Source organism: Haemorhous mexicanus, chromosome 35, assembly GCF_027477595.1.
Source record: "Haemorhous mexicanus isolate bHaeMex1 chromosome 35, bHaeMex1.pri, whole genome shotgun sequence".
In the NCBI taxonomy this organism is placed as follows: Eukaryota; Metazoa; Chordata; class Aves; order Passeriformes; family Fringillidae; genus Haemorhous; species Haemorhous mexicanus.
In genome coordinates this window covers 900604-918795 of record NC_082375.1, presented here as the reverse complement: position 1 = coordinate 918795, position 18192 = coordinate 900604, and the positions used below count along the sequence as shown (strand labels likewise).

The 18192-nt window shown below is 60.9% G+C and overlaps 5 protein-coding genes and 1 long non-coding RNA gene across 6 annotated transcripts; 4 read left to right on the top strand and 2 right to left on the bottom strand.

Moving 5' to 3' along the window:
• Positions 1-1994: 1994 nt before the first annotated feature.
• On the top strand, positions 1995-2691 carry LOC132341063 (ubiquinol-cytochrome-c reductase complex assembly factor 3-like). The gene is made up of 2 exons (XM_059872335.1): positions 1995-2374; positions 2453-2691. Exons 1-2 carry the CDS (start codon positions 2255-2257, stop codon positions 2582-2584), a joined length of 252 nt encoding a protein of 83 aa, XP_059728318.1. The 5' UTR covers positions 1995-2254; the 3' UTR covers positions 2585-2691.
• On the top strand, positions 2678-3375 carry DMAC1 (distal membrane arm assembly component 1). Its single transcript, XM_059872334.1, has 2 exons — positions 2678-2936; positions 3245-3375. Exons 1-2 carry the CDS (start codon positions 2678-2680, stop codon positions 3310-3312), a joined length of 327 nt encoding a protein of 108 aa, XP_059728317.1. The 3' UTR covers positions 3313-3375.
• An 8-nt stretch (positions 3376-3383) lies between these two features.
• UBXN1 (UBX domain protein 1) lies at positions 3384-6531 on the bottom strand. The gene is given in 9 exon segments (XM_059872333.1): positions 3384-3490; positions 3673-3880; positions 4319-4393; positions 4492-4543; positions 5065-5129; positions 5131-5209; positions 5631-5756; positions 6155-6208; positions 6388-6531. Coding segments are annotated over 9 exon segments (789 nt in total). The 5' UTR covers positions 6468-6531; the 3' UTR covers positions 3384-3440.
• Positions 6532-6871: 340 nt separating this feature from the next.
• On the bottom strand, positions 6872-13306 carry BSCL2 (BSCL2 lipid droplet biogenesis associated, seipin). Its single transcript, XM_059872336.1, is given in 12 exon segments — positions 6872-7098; positions 7256-7321; positions 7715-7780; positions 7866-7938; positions 7940-7982; positions 8630-8682; positions 8684-8728; positions 9017-9151; positions 9971-10114; positions 11073-11154; positions 11907-12167; positions 13273-13306. Coding segments are annotated over 11 exon segments (1077 nt in total). The 5' UTR covers positions 12122-12167; positions 13273-13306; the 3' UTR covers positions 6872-6943.
• On the top strand, positions 7914-8474 carry LOC132341065 (uncharacterized). Its single transcript, XR_009490076.1, has 3 exons — positions 7914-8017; positions 8100-8123; positions 8156-8474. It is a non-coding gene; the product is annotated as an uncharacterized LOC132341065 (long non-coding RNA).
• A 594-nt stretch (positions 13307-13900) lies between the features above and the next one.
• Positions 13901-16934, top strand: GNG3 (G protein subunit gamma 3). The gene is made up of 3 exons (XM_059872396.1): positions 13901-13981; positions 14580-14685; positions 16271-16934. The coding sequence occupies exons 2-3, from the start codon at positions 14587-14589 to the stop codon at positions 16397-16399; spliced, it is 228 nt and encodes a 75-aa protein (XP_059728379.1). The 5' UTR covers positions 13901-13981; positions 14580-14586; the 3' UTR covers positions 16400-16934.
• The last annotated feature ends 1258 nt before the right edge of the window (positions 16935-18192 follow it).

Here is an 18192-nt window from a genome sequence, read left to right as displayed (position 1 = left end):
AGTCTCTATGGTTTTAGTGTGCCGGAGAAGATTTCCGGTCTTCCTAGCCCTTATCTCTATGATCTCGGGAGGGCGGGGGCGTTTCCGGTCATCCTAGACTCCTTCTCTATGATTTTAGTGTGCCGGAGAAGATTTCCGGTCTTCCTAGCCCTTGTCTCTATGATCCCGTGAGGGTAGGGGCAATTTCCGGTCATCCCAGCCTCCTTCTCTATGATTTTAGTGTGCCGGAGAAGATTTCCGGTCTTCCTAGCCCTTGTCTCTATGATCCCGTGAGGGTAGGGGCAATTTCCGGTCATCCCAGCCTCCTTCTCTATGATTTTAGTGTGCCGGAGAAGATTTCCGGTCTCTCTAGCCCTTGTCTCTATGATCCCGTGAGGGCAGGGGGCGTTTCCGGTCATCCTAGCCTCCTTCTCTATGATTTTAGTGTGCCGGAGAAGATTTCCGGTCTTCCTAGCCCTTATCTCTATGATCTCGGGAGGGCGGGGGCGTTTCCGGTCATCCTAGCCTCCTTCTCTATGATTTTAGTGTGCCGGAGAAGATTTCCGGTCTTCCTAGCCCTTGTCTCTATGATCCCGTGAGGGTAGGGGCAATTTCCGGTCATCCCAGCCTCCTTCTCTATGATTTTAGTGTGCCGGAGAAGATTTCCGGTCTTCCTAGCCCTTGTCTCTATGATCCCGTGAGGGTAGGGGCAATTTCCGGTCATCCCAGCCTCCTTCTCTATGATTTTAGTGTGCCGGAGAAGATTTCCGGTCTTCCTAGCCCTTGTCTCTATGATCCCGTGAGGGTAGGGGCAATTTCCGGTCATCCCAGCCTCCTTCTCTATGATTTTAGTGTGCCGGAGAAGATTTCCGGTCTTCCTAGCCCTTATCTCTATGATCCCGTGAGGGTAGGGGCAATTTCCGGTCATCCCAGCCTCCTTCTCTATGATTTTAGTGTGCCGGAGAAGATTTCCGGTCTTCCTAGCCCTTATCTCTATGATCTCGGGAGGGCGGGGGCGTTTCCGGTCATCCTAGACTCCTTCTCTATGATTTTAGTGTGCCGGAGAAGATTTCCGGTCTTCCTAGCCCTTGTCTCTATGATCCCGTGAGGGTAGGGGCAATTTCCGGTCATCCCAGCCTCCTTCTCTATGATTTTAGTGTGCCGGAGAAGATTTCCGGTCTTCCTAGCCCTTGTCTCTATGATCCCGTGAGGGTAGGGGCAATTTCCGGTCATCCCAGCCTCCTTCTCTATGATTTTAGTGTGCCGGAGAAGATTTCCGGTCTTCCTAGCCCTTATCTCTATGATCTCGGGAGGGCGGGGGCGTTTCCGGTCATCCCAGCCTCCTTCTCTATGATTTTAGTGTGCCGGAGAAGATTTCCGGTCTTCCTAGCCCTTGTCTCTATGATCCCGTGAGGATAGGGGCAATTTCCGGTCATCCCAGCCTCCTTCTCTATGATTTTAGTGTGCCGGAGAAGATTTCCGGTCTCTCTAGCCCTTGTCTCTATGATCCCGTGAGGGCGGGGGGCGTTTCCGGTCATCCTAGCCTCAGTCTCTATGGTTTTAGTGTGCCGGAGAATATTTCCGGTCTTCCTAGCCCTTGTCTCTATGATCCCGTGAGGGTAGGGGCTATTTCCGGTCATCCCAACCTCCGTCTCTATGATTTTAGTGTGCCGGAGGGGATTTCCTGCCTCTCTAGCTTGTGTCTCTATTATCTCGTGAGGGCGGGGGCGTTTCCGGTCATCCTAGCCTCCTTCTCTATGATTTTAGTTTGCCGGAGAAGATTTCCGGTCTTCCTAGCCCTTGTCTCTATGATCCCGTGAGGGTGGGGGGCGCTTCCGGTCAGTCCAGCCTCCTTCTCTATGGTTTAAGTGTGCCGGAGGGTATTTCCGGTCTCTCTAGCTTGAGTCTTTATGATCATGGGAGGGCGGGGGAAGTTTCCGGTCATCCCAGCCGCCGTCTCTATCATTTCAGTTTGCTAGAGAGGATTTCCGGTCCTCCTAGCCTTTTTCTCTATGATTCCGTGAGGGCGGGAGGCACATCTATTCATCCTCACCCCTCCCTCTCTATGGTTTTAGTGTGCCGGAGGGAATTTCCGGCCTCTCTAGCCCTATTCTCTATTGTGCCTTGAGGGCGGGGGGCAATTCCGGTACTCCCATTCGCCGTCTCTATTATTTTAGTGTGACCGAGCAAATTTCCGGTATTTTTAGCCGCAGTCTTCGCCGTCTCTTTTTTCTTGGCGGGCCAGAGCGGCCCCGGAAGTGTCGGGGAGGCGGCGATGGCGCTGGACCGGCGGTGGCCGCTGGCGCTCGCCCGCAGCGCCGTCCCGGTTGCGCTGGGGCTGCTGCTGTGGGTGGCGATCGCGGGCGGCGAGCCGGAGCGGCAGCAGACGCTGAAGGTACGGGGCGAATGGGGCGGCGGGGACGCCTCGGGGACCGGACCCGGCGGTGACCCCCGCGGTTCTCCGGTCTGGCAGGGCCGGCACGGGGCGGATGCCGCGAATTTAGAGCAGCGGCGGCGCCACAATGCGCTGATCATGGCGGCGCTGCGCGAGGCGGCCGAGACCGACGACAACGTGGCGCATCGGGGGGTGTCGTGGCGGAAGTGACGTCAGCACCGGAGGCCCCCGCCGTTTCCCGGTTACCCGTCCTTTCCCGCGGAACCATCAGCACTGGGCGCGGTTGCGCCCGGACTGCATTAAATGACGGACACTTCCGGCGGCTTTTCCGGTCCTGCTATGTCACCGCGGGGCGCGGAGCCCGCGCCGGACGCGGCGTCGGTGCCGGGGCCCGGCCCGGCCTCGTCGCGGCCGCTCTTCGGCGGCTGCTGGAGCTGCCGCCTGCTGAGCGGCGCGGGGCTGCTGATGGCCGCCGTCTGGGTGTACCAGGGGCCGCGGAACGTCATGAAAAAGGGGATCACCCCCTCCATGGGCGCCATCGCCCAGATCACCTTCGCCGCCGGTGAGGGGCGGGGCGGGAACTGGGGGGACGGGTGAGGGGGTCTCGGTGTGGCGGGAAAAATTGTGAGGGTTTCCATGGAAACGAGGGCGGGACGGGGTGAGGGTGGCGCCGGGATGGCCCCGAAATCTCCTCAAAGTCTCCCCAAAATCCCCGGGATTTGGGAGGGGGAGGAGTTGGGGTTCCCATGGGTGCGGGAAGGACCCCAGGTGGGACCCCGGTGTGCCCAGGTACCCCCAGGTGACCCCACTGACCCCAGGTGTGCCCAGGTGCCCGCAGGTGTGCCCCCACGTGCCCCCGTTGTCCCGCAGGTCTGGCCAGCTGGGCCATCGTCATCCTCGCCGACCCCGTGGGACGGTGGCAGCGCCGGGAGCCCTGAGGGGACCCCAATAAAGCCCCGGGACCCCCAGAGTGCCCTGGGGGGGGCACAGGACAGGACAGAGCTCGAGATTTTGGGGTTTTTTGGGTTTATTTGGAGTTTTTCGGGGGTGTTTTGGGGCGCCCCCCTCAGCTCCCCTCTTTCTTGGCCACGATGACGACGGCGGAGGGAACCAGACCTGGAAGGAAGGAGGAGGTTAGGGACCCCCAAAACTCACCCAGGGACCCCCAAAACTCACCCAGGGACCCCCAAACCCCCCCAGGGACCCCCAAAACTCACCCAGGGACCCCCAAAACTCACCCAGGGACCCCCAAACCCCCCCAGGGACCCCCAAACCCCCCCAGTCCCCCCGCTGCTCACCCAGCTCCTGCAGGGGTTTCTCCATGTCCTCCTCGGTGAAGAGGCGCCGGGGGAAGGCCGTGCGGAGGCTGAAGGGCTCGGGGGGGGCCCCGGTGCCCGCCCCGGTGCCCCCCGAGCCCCGGTGCAGCTCCACGAAGAGCCGCACGGCCGCCAGCGGCTCCCGCGCCCGGAAGCTCTGGGTGAGCGCCCGCCCGTCCGGGAGCCGCACCTGGGGGAGAAACTCACCCTGAACCACCCAGGATTCACCCCAAATCCCCTGAAACCACCCCAAAACCCGGCAGGAAGCCCCAGGATCACCCCAAATCCCCTGGGGATCACCCAAATGCCCCATTAGGATCCACTGAAATTCCCAGAATCCCATCAGGGAGGCCCAGAATCTCATCTGAGTCCCCAAAATCCCCTGGGATCCTCCTAAAATTCCACAGGGATCCCCTGAAATCACTGAAATCCCATCAGGGAGCCTGAAACTCACCTCAAAATCTCATCTGGGTCCCCAGAATTCCCCAAAGTCTTATCAGGATTTCCCCAAAATCCCATCACGATTCTCCCCAAAATCCCCTGAGATCCCAGGGATCCCCCAAATCCCCTCAGGACCCCCACATCCCCCCGGGGTCACCCCAAATTCCCCCCCGTTCCCAGTCCCCACCTGGATCCGGCACTGGTCGTATTCCCGCGGCGCCGGCGCCTCCTTGGGGGGCTCGGCCGGGGGGGCCGGGGCGAACTGGGGGAACAGAGGGGGGATCTGGGGGGTCCTGCTGGGGCTGCACCACTCAGGGTGCCCTCGGGGGATGCCCCCCGACGCTCTGGGGCCCTGCTCACCCTCTGCGCTCGCTCCGCCTTGTCCCGCTCGATCTTCTCCCGCACTCTCTGCCTGTGGGAACAGGGCGGGAAAACCCCAACGTCGTCAGCGCTCCCCAAAATTCCCAAAATCCCCGCGGGGGCTGCAGGGGATTTGGGGAAACTCCCCCAAGGCTTTAGGGTGGGAATTTGGGGGGTTCCTGTATTTTGAGGGGGTCCTGAGGGGTTTTTGGGCCCCCAAAATCTCCTCGATCGTGAGGGCGCCCCCTGGCGGCCCGGAGAACTCGCTGCGGGAAAGTCCTGCCGGGAATTTTAATGGCAAAAATTCCGGGGATTTTGGGATTTCCCAGAACTCTCTGGGCTCTCCCAGGAGGTTCTGGGGCGTCCTTTGGGTTTGGTGTTGGGATTTTGGGGTTCCCCGAGCTTTAGTGGGGCCCAGGGTTCGGAGGGGTTCGGAGGGCGCCTCCCGCGGCTGAGGCGCCCCCTGGCGGCGCGGAGGACTCGGCCCGGGCAGCCCCTTTGGGGTTTTTTTTGGGGTTTTCCCGAAGTTTTGGGGTTTCGTTTTGAGCCGTGGCGGGGCCGCTCGCTGCTGACCGCGCGGCGCGCTCCTCGGCCCGCTCCCGCCGCCGCTCCTCGGCCGCGCGGCGCCGCTCCTCGTCCCCGCCGCCACTCCCGCAGCTTGGCCAGCTCCTGGCCCCGGCGGCGCCGCTCCCGCTCCTGCCCGGCCTCCGACAGCGCCCTGCGGGAAAACACCCCGAAACCGGGAATCCTGAACCCCAAAATAGCCCTGAGCCCCAAAACAACACTGAGACCCAAATCCTCCTGAGCCCCAGAACCCTGGGGACCCCAAATCCCCCTGAGCCCCCAAATTCCCCACTAAAACCCCAGAATTTTCCCCTTAAACGCCCCAAATTCCACCCTGAACCCCTAAATTCCTCCTCTGAGCCCCCCAATTTTCCCCTTGAAGCCCCACATTTCCTTTTTAAATCTCCAAATTTCCCAAAAAACCCCAAAATTTTCCCTTCAACCCCTTCAAATCCCCCCATAACTCCAAAATTCCTCTTGAACCCCCAAACTTCCCCTTTGAAGCCATAAATTCTTCCTGGGACCCCCAAATCCTCCCCGAACCCCAAAATCCCCCGAATTTCCCCCGAATTCACTTCTGGGTCTCGTCCTGCTCGCCCGGCGGCGCCCGGGGCCCCCCCAGCAGCGACGGCAGCGCCCCCAAATCCAGGGGGGTCTCGGGGTCCGAGTCCGAGTCGGGGTCGTCCTCGTGAGCCACCAGCCTGGGGGGGTCCCCAAAATCAGGGAGGGTCCCCGAAACCAGGGGGGGTCTCCGAAATCGGGGGGGGATTCCCGAAATCAGGGGGGTTTCGGGGTCCCTGGGGGGGGTCCCGAGGTTTTTTAGGGTCCTTGGGGGTGTTTGAGAGGGTCTCAGGGGGGTTTGAGGGGGTCTCAGGGATTTTGGGCACCCGGGGGGGATTTTGGGGTCCCTGCGGGGGAGTTTGGGGGTCGTCGAGGGAAATTTGGGGTCTCAGGGGTTTTTTTGGGGTCCCTAGGGGGGTTTTGGGGGGGGTCTCGGTGGGGGTTTGGGTGTCCCGGGAGGTTTGTGGGGGTTCCCGGGGGGATTTTTGGAATCCCGGGGGTTTTGGGGGGTCCCGGTTATTCTGGGGTTCCCCCTCACCAGTCCATGGCCGGTTCCACCCCGCGGTTCCCGGTCAGCGCCAGCGCCTTCGCCCTGCGGGACCGGGGGAGGGGGGATCACGGGGCGGCTCCGGGGCCTTTCCCGGGACCCCCTCCCCAAAATCCCGGGAATTCCGCCAGGATCCCATTCCCGGCCACTCTCCGGTTACCGGACTCGCCCGACCGGCCCCCCCCCGCCATCCCCCGGTGTCCTCCCGGTGCCGCCGCCCTCACGCGCGCCGGGCCCCGAATCCCATCTCCAGCAGCGCCTCCAGGGCCCGCCCGGGCTCGGCCCCGCCGCCCGCCGCCATCATGGCGGCACCGGGGCCTCGCGTCACGTGGGCAGCGGGGAGGGGGCGGGGTCGGGGTCACGTGAGGACGGTGGCCGGGAAGGGACAGAACGCGTCGTGAGCGCGTCCGGCGCTGACAGGCGGGGGGATCGACCTCCAAAAAGTGACCCCGAAACCCCAAAAATACCCCAAAACCCACCCGGAAATACCGAAAAACCTGACCCCGAAACTGCCCCAAAGTGACCCCAAAATCAACCCAAAAACACCCCAAAACTCACCCAGATAATCCCACAAAACCCCCTAAATTCTTAAATTTGGGGCAGATTTTCTTTGGATTGATTGCGGGGGAAAATTTGGGGGATTTGGCGGATTTTAGGGGGTTTCACCTCTCTCCCACCCCTCCCCCTCCCCAAATAAATCCAAACTCGTTTTTGGGGGGTGGGGGAGGGGCCAAAGCCTTTATTGACAGCCCCCAAAATTGGGGGGGGTGGGGGAGGGGCTCAGGAGCTGGAGCAGACGTGGCGCTGGCGGGGGGAGGGGCCGTCCGGGAGGGGGGGGAGGGGTGTGACCCCCTCTTCCTCCTCCCCCTCCCCCTCTTCCTCCTCTTCCTCCTGCATCTCCCCCTCCTTGGGGGCGGCGCTGAGCAGGGGGGGGTCTGGGGAGGGGGGGGGAGGGGCAGTCAGCGCCTCAGGACCCAGAATTGGGCCCCTCCCCCCCCATTTAATCTCCCCACCCCCAATTCGAGCCCCTCCGCCCGCCCCTCCCCCCCCTTTGGAATTTGGGGGGTTTTTGGGGCGCTGCCCCTCCCCCACCTGGGCTGGGCTCCGAGGCTCCCACGATTTCGGGCTCCTCCGAATTTTGGGGGGAGGCTGAAAGATCTGGGGGTGGGGGAGGGGGAGAAAATCACCTTGAACCTCCTCAGTATTCCCCCCCAAATCCCCCCCCCAAATCCCCTCCCTAAAACCTCCCAAAATCCCCCCAAAAATCCAGCTCCAAATCCCTCCCAAAACTGCCCAAAATCTCCTGAAAATCTCCCCCAAATCCTCCCCAAAATGTTCCCAAATCTCCCAAAACTGCCCCCAAAATCCCCAAAATCTTCTTAAAATCCTCTCCAAAATAATCCCCAAAATCTCCCCCAAATCCCTCCAAAAATTGCCCCAAAATCTCCAAAAATTCCCCCCAAAAATCCCCAAATTCTTCCAAAACGTCCCTAAATTCCCCTCCAAATCCTGCAGGCCCCTCCCCCTGTCCCCTCCCCCCCCATTTCTCACCTGTCCCCTCCCCCTCCCCGGGGGCTCCTCCTGGCTCCGCTGCTCCTGTCGGGGGTGGGGGCGGGGCTCAGGTGAGCTCAGCTCTGGGGGGAGGGGGGGATGCCCCGAGCCCCTCCCCCCACCGTGGCTCACCTGGGCGGGGCGGGGCCGCTGGGGGGCCCCTCCCCCCACTGCAGGTACCCCCCCAGGGTCAGCAGCGCCAGGAGGGTCCAGTTCCCGGCCACCGCCCAGCACGGCCGAGGTCAGCGGGAAGTGATAGAGCAGGTACCTGGGACAGGTGAGGGACAGACAGGTGGGACAGGTGTGACACAGGTGTGACACAGGTGAGACAGGTGTGACACAGGTGGGACAGGTTGTGACACAGGGACAGGTGTGACAGGTACAGGTGTGACAGGTGACACAGGGACAGGTGTGACACAGGGACAGGTGTGACAGGTACAGGTGTGACAGGTACAGGTGTGACAGGTACAGGTGTGACAAGGCCCAGGGACACGCAGGGTTCAGGCTGTACCTGAGGCCGCTGGAGTGGGGCTGGAGCAGGTTTGGGGCAGGTTTGGGGCAGGTTTAGGGCAGGTTTAGGCCAGGTTTAGGCCGGGTTTGGGGCAGGTTCGGGGCAGGTTTAGGGCAGGTTTAGGGCCGGGTTTGGGGCAGGTTTAGGCCGGGTTTGGGGCAGGTTTAGGGCAGGTTTAGGCCGGTTTGGGGCAGGTTTAGGCCGGGTTTGGGGCAGGTTTGGGGCAGGTTCAGGCCGGATTTGGGGCAGGTTTGGGGCAGGTTTGGGGCAGGTTTGGGGCAGGTTTAGGCTGGGTTTGGGGCAGTTTAGGCCGGGTTTGGGGCAGGTTCAGGCCGGGTTTAGGCCGGGTTTGGGGCAGGTTTAGGCCGGGTTTGGGGCAGGTTTAGGCCGGGTTCAGGCCGTACCTGAGGCCGCTGAAGTGCGCGTGCACGCGCAGCCGCGCCCCGTAGAGCTGCACCCCGCCGGCTGCGGATCTCCACCAGAGCCCCCACGGTGGGCGTGTACTGGGGAGGGGGCACGGGGCTCAGGGACCACCAAAATGTCCCCACAATCACCCCGGGGCCCCCAAAATACCCCTGGGACCCACAAAACATCCCCCAAACCACCCTGGGACCCCAAAAACCCCCCCCAGGACCCCCTGAGACGCCCCAAACCCTCCCCGGGACCCCCAGGACCCTCCCAGCAGCACCTGCGCAGCTGCGCCTGCAGCATTTGGGGCTTTTCTGTCCCAGTGGGACCCCCAAACCCCTCTGGTACCCCACAGAGCCCCCAGACCCACGGCCCAGACCCACGGGGTCCTCGCGGTAGCGCGCCATCAGCTCCAGCTCCAGGGTCTGGCTCTGCTCGGCGAAGCCGCTGAGGAAGAGTCCGGCGAAGGCCGCGGTGTGCAGGGCCCGCAGCAGGCGGGAGCGGTAGTGCAGCATGGCCTGGGGGCCAGAGCCCAAATGGGACCCCAAGTCCTCCCCAGACCCACCCCGGGGACCCCAAACCCACCCCAGAGACCCCAAACCCACCCCAGAGACCCCAAATCCACCCCAGAGACCCCAACTCCCACCCCAGAGACCCCAAATCCAACCCCAAAGTCCCATTCCCAGCTCCCCCAGCCCATTCCCAGCCCATTCCCAGTTCCCCCAGCTCATTCCCAGTTCCCCCAGCCCATTCCCAGCCCATTCCCAGTTCCCCCAGCCCATTCCCAGCTCCCCCAGCCCATTCCCAGTTCCCCCAGCCCATTCCCAGCTCCCCCAGCCCATTCCCAGCTCCCCCAGCCCATTCCCAGCCCATTCCCAGCTCCCCCAGTCCATTCCCAGCTCCCCCAGCCCATTCCCAGCCCATTCCCAGCTCCCCCAGCCCATTCCCAGTTCCCCCAGTCCATTCCCAGCTCCCCCAGCCCATTCCCAGCCCATTCCCAGTTCCCCCAGCCCATTCCCAGCTCCCCCAGCCCATTCCCAGCCCATTCCCAGCCCATTCCCAGTTCCCCCAGCCCATTCCCAGTTCCCCCAGCCCATTCCCAGCTCCCCCAGCCCATTCCCAGTTGCCCCAGTCCATTCCCAGTCCATTCCCAGCTCCCCCAGCCCATTCCCAGTCCATTCCCAGTTCCCCCAGCCCATTCCCAGCTCCCCCAGCCCATTCCCAGTTCCCCCAGCCCATTCCCAGCCCATTCCCCGTTCCCCCAGCCCATTCCCAGCTCCCCCAGCCCATTCCCAGCTCCCCCAGCCCATTCCCAGTTGCCCCAGTTGCCCCAGTACCGCTCTCTCGGCCGTGGCCAGGGTTTTCCCCCCGTGGCCATAGCAGGTCAGCCCCACCATGAACATCCCCAGCTCGCGGTTCACCGGCGACTCCGGCAGCTCCAGCTCCAGCGAGATCCGGTACAGCTGCCCGTAGAGCAGCACCTGGGGGGCACACCTGGCTACACCTGGGCACACCTGGGCACAGCTGAGATACACCTGGGCACAGCTGAGATACACCTGGGTACAGCTGCCCGTAGAGCAGCACCTGGGGGGCACACCTGGCTGCACCTGGGCACACCTGGGCACAGCTGGGTACAGCTGCCCGTAGAGCAGCACCTGGGGGGCACACCTGGCTACACCTGGGCACACCTGGCTACACCTGGGCACACCTGGGTACAGCTGAGATACACCTGGGCACAGCTGAGATACACCTGGGTACAGCTGCCCGTAGAGCAGCACCTGGGGGGCACACCTGGCTACACCTGGGTACAGCTGGGTACAGCTGAGATACACCTGGGTACAGCTGGGCACACCTGGGTACAGCTGAGATACACCTGGGTACACCTGGGTACAGCTGGGTACAGCTGAGATACACCTGGGTACAGCTGAGATACACCTGGGTACAGCTGAGATACACCTGGGTACAGCTGCCCGTAGAGCAGCACCTGGGGGGCACACCTGGCTACATCTGGGCACACCTGGGTACAGCTGGACCCAGCTGAGATGCACCTGGGCACATTTTTGGGATATCTGAGGACGTTTTGCCCCCACATTTTTGGGATATCTGAGGATGTTTTGCCCCACATTTTTGGGATATCTGAGGATGTTTTGCCCCACATTTTTGGGATATCTGAGGATGTTTTGCCCCCACATTTTTGGGATATCTGAGGATGTTTTGCCCCCACATTTTGGGGATATTTTCACCCCCCATTCAAAGGATGTTTTAGGACGTTTTAGTCCAAAATCCCCCCATTTTTAGGATGTTTTTAGGACATTTTGTACCCTCATTTTGGGGATGTTTTTCGGACATTTTGGCCCCACGTCCCCCCCCCACGTCTGGGATATTTCCAGGCTCCCCCCCCCCCCGCCCACCCCCCAAATTTTGGGATGTTTCCGGAACCTTCTCGCGGTGCTCCCCCAGCAGGGACACGTTGGCCGTGGGGAAGGAGCAGAGCTCGGGCCCGGGGCTCTCACAGTCCGACCTGGGGGGGCCAAAGTGGGCTGAGAAACCCCCAAAGACCCCCCAGAACCTCACCTGGCCCAGGTGTGCTCGAGGAAAGCAATGGGAGATTTTTTGGGGCGTTTTTTTTAGGTTTCTTAAGGGTTATTTTGGGGTCTCTCACCCAAATTCCCCAGCTGGACACCCCCCAGAAACTGCTGGAATCCCAAAAAGCCCCAAACTCCTTCTCCAGGTACACCTGGGCACAGGTGAACCCCCACAACCACACCTGGGCACACCTGAACCCCCCAAAATCCCATCCCAGCTGCACCTGGACACTTCTGGACACACCTGAACCTCCCAGAACCTCTCCTAAACACACCTGGGTACACCTGGATCCTCAAAAACCCCCCCTGGGCACACCTGAACCCCCAAAAACCCTTCCTGGACATACCTGGGCACACCTGAACCCCCAAAAACCCTTCCTGGACATACCTGGACACACCTGAACCCCCCAAAAACCCTTCCTGGACATACCTGGACACACCTGAGCCCCCCAGGAACCCTTCCTGGACATACCTGGACATACCTGAACCCCCCAGGAACCCTTCCTGGACATACCTGGACACACCTGAACCCCCCAGGAACCCTTCCTGGACATACCTGGACATACCTGAACCCCCCAGGAACCCTTCCTGGACACATCCGACCCACCCCAAACCCCCTCCCATCCCCACCCCCGCATTTCCCCACCTCCACCGCGTCCCCCAAGACTCGAGTCCCCTCGGCCCTCACCTGAAGGCCAGGTGCAGCGGGCGCAGCACGGCGGCCGCGGGCAGGTAGGCCCAGTAGAAGGAGCCGTAGAGGAAGAGCGAGGCCCAGAGCAGCAGCAGCGCCAGGCTCAGCCCCAGCGCCCCCCGCAGCAGCGCCCGCCGCGCCCCCCGCCCCACCTGAGCCCCCCAGGTGAGCAGCGGGGGGGGCGGGGCCGCGGGGAACCCCCCCGAAGCCATGGCGGGCGGGGGGAGGGGAGGGGAATCCCCATGGGAGGGGGAGGAGCTGCGGAGAGAGGGGGGGAGGGGTCAGGGGGGAGGGGCAGCGCCCCGCCCCCACCGCGGCCGAACCCCCAAATTCCCGCCCCCAAAAATCCCCTCCCCCACCCCAAAATCTGGGGGAATCCCAAAATTCCCTCCCCAAAATTTCCCTCCCCCAAATTCCCTCCCCGAGCCCCAAAATCCGTGGGACGCTCCCAAAATTCCCCCTCCCCATTCCTGAAATCTCAAGGGAGCCCCAAAATTCCCCCTCTGGTCCCGAAATTTGGAGGAGATCCCCAAAATCTCTGGGGAAAGCCCAAAATTCCCTCCCAAAATCCCCACCCCAAAAGCTCTGGGGAAACCCCAAAATTCCCTCCCAAAACCCCCACCCCAAAATCTCTGGGGAAACCCCAAAATTCCTCCTCTTGCCCCAAAATTTATGAGGGATTCCCAAAATTCATCTTCGGGAAACCCCAGATTTATGGGGTGACCCCAAAATCTCTGGGGGAGATTCCCAAAATTCCTCCTCTTGTCCCAAAATTTGGAGCAGATCCCCAAAATCTGGGGGCAAACCCCAGAATTCCATCCCCACAATCCCCAAAATTCGGGATTATTCCCAAAATTCCATTCCCCGACCTCCCAGGATCTTCCGGGAATCCCCAGAATTCCCTCCCCCACCTCGGAATTCCCTCGGGGACCCCAAAATCCCCTCCCCCACCCCAAAATCCCGGAATGCGGGGCAGGGGTGAGGGGGGGAGGGGCGGGGGGAGGGGAGGGCCGCCTCCCGCCCCTCCTCCACCCCAAAATTTGGGGGGGGGGTCCCAAAATTCCTCCCCCAGCCCAGAAACCCCCGGGGGATCTCGAGACTTTGGGGTCCCGGGGAGGATTTTCGGGTAAATTTTGGGGATTTTTGAGGTCCCCGGGGAGATTTTGGGGCCAATTTTGGGTTCGCAGGGAGAAATTTTGGGATTTTCTGAGGTAATTTTGGCGGAGCTTCGTCACCCCGAAGGGATTTTAGGGGTTTTCGAGGGTCCCGGATGCGATTCCGGCACTTTTAAAGAGGAATTTTGGTCTTTCGGGGCGGATTTTTGGGGTAATTTCGGGGTTTTTTGGGGCTCCCGCGCCCTTACCGAATGCCGGCGCCTCCCGCTTCCCGCCACGCCCTAGCCACGCCCCCAACCCCGCCGCTTCCGGCTTCAAACCCCGCCCACGCATCACCCCATTGGTCAATACTGGTTTTAACCACGCCCCTCCCTTATTTAGCAGCTCCTAATTCGCTCCGCCCACTGCGGGCCCGCCCGCGCTGGCCCCGCCTCCAGCCCCGCCCACTGCGGGCCCGCCGGGCCCCTCCCCGTTTCCATGGCAACGGGGGGGTTTGGGGGCATTTTTGGGGCTTTTTGGGGGTCCCGGCGGCTTTTGGGTTCCTCAGGGTTCTGGGGGGGCTCCCTGAGGGCACCGCGGGGTTCCTGGGGGGGTTTGGGGGGGTCCCAAGGGGGTGGGCGGGGTCATGGGGGGATTTTGGGGGGGTTGGGGGGGTCCCGGGGGGAGTTGGGGGTCCTGGGGGGGGGTTGGGGGAGGGGCTCGGAGGGTTTGGGGGGCGAAATCTGGGGGGAGCTCCATTAACCCCGCCCCTCCCCCAGTCTGCACCCCCTCCCCATTTTGAAAGGGGGGGAGGGGCGGGGTTTTGAGGCGCCCCCAAAATTGGGGAGGGGGACAAAATGGGGGGGGGGGGAAGGGAGAGAGCGGGGGAGGGGCAAGGGCGTGGCCCCCCTCCTCCACCCCCAGGCCCCGCCCCCTCCGAGCATCGCCGGGACCGGAGCGGCCGCGGGTCCTGCACAGGTGGGGGAGGGGCGGGGGGAATTTGGGGGGTCCTGGGGGGTGGGGGAGGGGATTGGGGGAGGGGGGGAGGTGCAAAAACCGCGGGAATTTTGGGGGGGTTGGGTAAGATTTGGGGGGGGGGGAGGGGATTTGGGGGAAAATTGGGATTTTGGGGGGCTGAAATTTGGGATTTTTGGGAGGCTGGGGGGGATTTTGGGGAGGGGGGAAATTTGGGGGCCGAAATTTGGGAATTTCGGGAGAATTTGTGGGGGGGGGAAATTCGGGATTTTTGCAGGAGGCTTTGGGGGGGGAAATGTCGTTTTCAGTGGGGATTTTGGGGTGGGGTTTGTATTCTGGTTTGGGGTTTTTATTTTCTTTTTTGGGGTTTTTTTCGGGTTTTGGGTGATTTGGGGTTTTTGGGCGGGGTCCCAAATTTTGGCCCGAGGGGGGGAATTTGGGTTTTTGGCGAAGGGATTTTTTTAAGAGGGGAAAATTCGCATTTATGGGGGATTTTTTTTGTGTTTTTTTATTTTGGGGGGGATTTTGCGTTTGGCTTTTTTTTTGGTTTTGGGGGTTTTTGGTTTTTGGGGGGTTCCCAAATGTGGGGGTGCCCCCGCAGCCCCCCCATGAAGGGCGAGCCCCCCCCCAGCAGCACCCTGAGCGTGGGCCAGGCCCGGAAAATGGTGGAGCAGCTGAAGATCGAGGCCAGCCTGTGCCGGGTCAAGGTCTGGGAAAACGGGGAAAAATGGGGGAAAATGGGGGAAATGGGTGGGGAATAAAATGGGAATAAAATGGGGAAGAAATGGGGAAAAACGGGGGGAGAAATGGGGGAAAAATGGGAAAAATGTGGAAAAAAAAGGGGAATAAATGGGGAAAAAATAGGGAAAAATGGGGGGGGATGGGAATAAAATGGGGGGAAAACAGGGGAAAATTGGGGGAAAATGGGGGAAAATTGGGATTTGAGGAGAGCTTTAAAGAGATTTGGGGTGAAAAAATGAGGATTTTGAGGGGTCTGGAGAGATTGTTGGGATTTTGGGGGGTGAAAGTGGGGAGGGCTGGGGGGAACCAGGGCAGGATTTGGGGTTCCAGGGATGGATTTAGAAATTCCAGGTGGGATTTGGGAATTAGGGGTGTTTTGGGGAGTTCCAGGTGAATTTTTGGTGTCTCTAGGTGTCTTTTTAAGAGTTCCAGGTGTATTTTAGGGGTTCTGGGTATATTTGTGGGTGTTTCCAGGTGTATTTTTGGTGTTTCCAGGTGTTGTTTTGGGGTTTCCAGGTGTGTCTTTAGGGGTTCCATCTGTACTTTTGGGGTTTTGGGTCTGTTTTTACGGTTTCCAGGTGTGTTTTTGGGATTCCCAGGTGTATTTTAGAGGTTCCAGGTAGTCTTTTTTGGGTTCTCAGGAGTATTTTTGAGGTTGCCAGGTGTTCCTTTTGAGTTTTCAGGTGCATTTTGGTGTTCCCAGGTGCGTTTTTGGGGCTCCCAGGTGTATTTTGGTGTTCCCAGGTGCATTTTTGGGGCTCCCAGGTGTATTTTGGGGTCTCCCAGGTGTATTTTGGGTGCTCCCAGGTGCATTTTGGTGTTCCCAGGTGTATTTTGGGGTCTCCCAGGTGCATTTTGGTGCTCCCAGGTGTATTTTGGGCACTCCCAGGTGCGTTTTTGGTGCTCCCAGGTGCATTTTGGTGCTCCCAGGTGCGTTTTTGGTGCTCCCAGGTGCATTTTGGGGCTCCCAGGTGCATTTTTGGGGCTCCCAGGTGCATTTTGGGGCTCCCAGGTGCATTTTTGGGGCTCCCAGGTGTATTTGGGGGTCTCCCAGGTGCGTTTTTGGGGCTCCCAGGTGTATTTGGGGGTCTCCCAGGTGTATTTTGGGGTCTCCCAGGTGCGTTTTTGGGGCTCCCAGGTGTATTTTGGGGTCTCCCAGGTGCGTTTTGGGGGCTCCCAGGTGCATTTTGGTGCTCCCAGGTGCATTTTGGGGTCTCCCAGGTGCATTTTTGGGGCTCCCAGGTGTATTTTGGGTGCTCCCAGGTGCATTTTGGTGTTCCCAGGTGTATTTTGGGGTCTCCCAGGTGCATTTTGGTGCTCCCAGGTGCATTTTTGGGGCTCCCAGGTGTATTTTGGGGTCTCCCAGGTGCATTTTGGTGCTCCCAGGTGCATTTTGGGGTCTCCCAGGTGCATTTTTGGGGCTCCCAGGTGTATTTTGTGGTCTCCCAGGTGCATTTTGGGGTCTCCCAGGTGCATTTTGGTGCTCCCAGGTGCATTTCGGTGCTCCCAGGTGCGGTTTTGGGCTCCCTGACCCCGTTTTTACCTGCCCAGGTGTCCAAGGCGGCGGCGGAGCTGCTGAGCTACTGCGAGGCTCACGCCTGCGAGGACCCGCTGCTGACGCCCGTGCCCACCTCGGAGAATCCCTTCCGCGAGAAGAAATTCTTCTGCGCCCTCCTCTGAACCCCCAAACCCCGGGGGACCCCCTGTAACGTTTAGGGCCGATTTCACCCCAAAAATGAGAAGGAAATGAGGGGGGCGGGGCTTAATTTGGGGCTTTTGGGGTCCCCCCCACAGCTGGGACCTCCCCCCTAAATTGGGGACCCCCCCCAAAAGCCCTGGGGTGGTCCCGCCTCCGAATCTGGGGGGTTTTCGGGGGGGTTTTGGGGGTTCCCCCACCCCTAAAAGGTTTCAAGGATGGACTCAGGGAAGGTTCTGGAATGGGGGAGGGGGAGACCCCCCCCTAAAATCACCCCCAAATTCCCCCTCCCCCCCCAATCACTCCCCACCCCCCTCAATACGGGGACCCCCAACCGTTAGGACACGCCCACAAACTCATCCCTCACCTCCCCCACCCCAAACTCGGGGGGTTTCCCCTCCCCCAGCACCGACCCCTCCCCAATTTCGGCTCTGAGGGACCCCCGGGGGGCAGCGGGGGTTAAAGGGGGGGTTCCCCCGATTTTGGGGTGTCCCCCCCAAATAAACACTTGGCGGCACAGACGGGGCCGGGGCCGTTCTTGGGGATTGGGGGGGGAACGGGGGGGGGGTCTCTAAAATTAATGGGGGGGGAAGGGGAATTTTAATTTGGGGAATGGGGGGCGGGAGGGGGGAAGGGAGGGGCCTGCTAGAGGAAATTGGGGTCTGGGGGAAGAGGAAGGAAGGAAAAGGGAGGAAGGGGAGCTAGGAGGAAGAAAAATGGGGAAGAGGAGGAGGAAGGAAAAGGAGGAAGAGGAAGGAAAAGGAGGAAGAGGAAGGAAAAGGAGGAGGAGCTGCCCGAGCCCCTCAGGGCCCCACACCCAAGATGGCGGCGCCCCCGCCTTCCCCCGGACGCCGCAATGACACCGCGCATGCGCAACCGCACTCACACCCGCCCAAGATGGCGTCTCCCAGCACCCAAAATGGCGGCGGGAGGGAGAAGGAGCCCACGGGGGGCTCTGGGGACGCCCCCGGCCACGCGGGAGTCCCTTTCCCACCCGGCAACCCCCAAAAATCCTCGTGGGGGGAGGGGGAGCCCCCCGTTATCCCCTCTCTCCTTTCCCGCCACGTCATCGATGGGCGCAGCCAAGATGGCGGCACCCACAGCCCCCCGGTTACCATGGCAACCGAGCGCAGGCCTGAGGCCTCGGAGCAGGCCCGGGCTGCGCGGGAGGGAAATAAGGCCATTAAATCTTTAATTGGGGTAATTAATTATCCTTTAGGAGCCGAGCTTTAGCCTAAAGACCTCAGAGATAGGCCCAGACCCGGGCCTGGAGCCTCCGGCCAGGCCAAGGGTCCCAAAAGCCCCAAACCCAGCCCAGCTCCTTAAACCCGGCCCAACTCCGCTCTCAGGACTGAGTTTAACCCCAATGCCAGGTTTAAAACAGGCAGGTTTAAGCCCAAGAACCACAAAAAAACCCCAGATCTGAGTTTAAGCCCCAAAATCAGCAGCAGGACCGACTAAGCCCCAAACTTCCCCTAAACCCAGCTGAACCCCCCAAACTCAGTTTTAATCCCCCTCCCAACCCTAATTCCTAAACTCCTCATCTCAGTTTGACCCCTCCAAGCCCGCTGTAACCAGGTTTAACCCCCAGCCCCAATTCCAAGCCTCCCCCAGGCACCATTTGAACGCCAGTTTAACCCAATAAATCGGATTTTATCCCAATCAATCTGGTTTTAACCCCCAAACCCCAGTTAAGCCCAGTTTTACCCCACAAACAGCACCCGAGGCCGCCCTGGGCTCAAGCGAATTTTCTTTATTTCTAAAAAGGGACAAACCC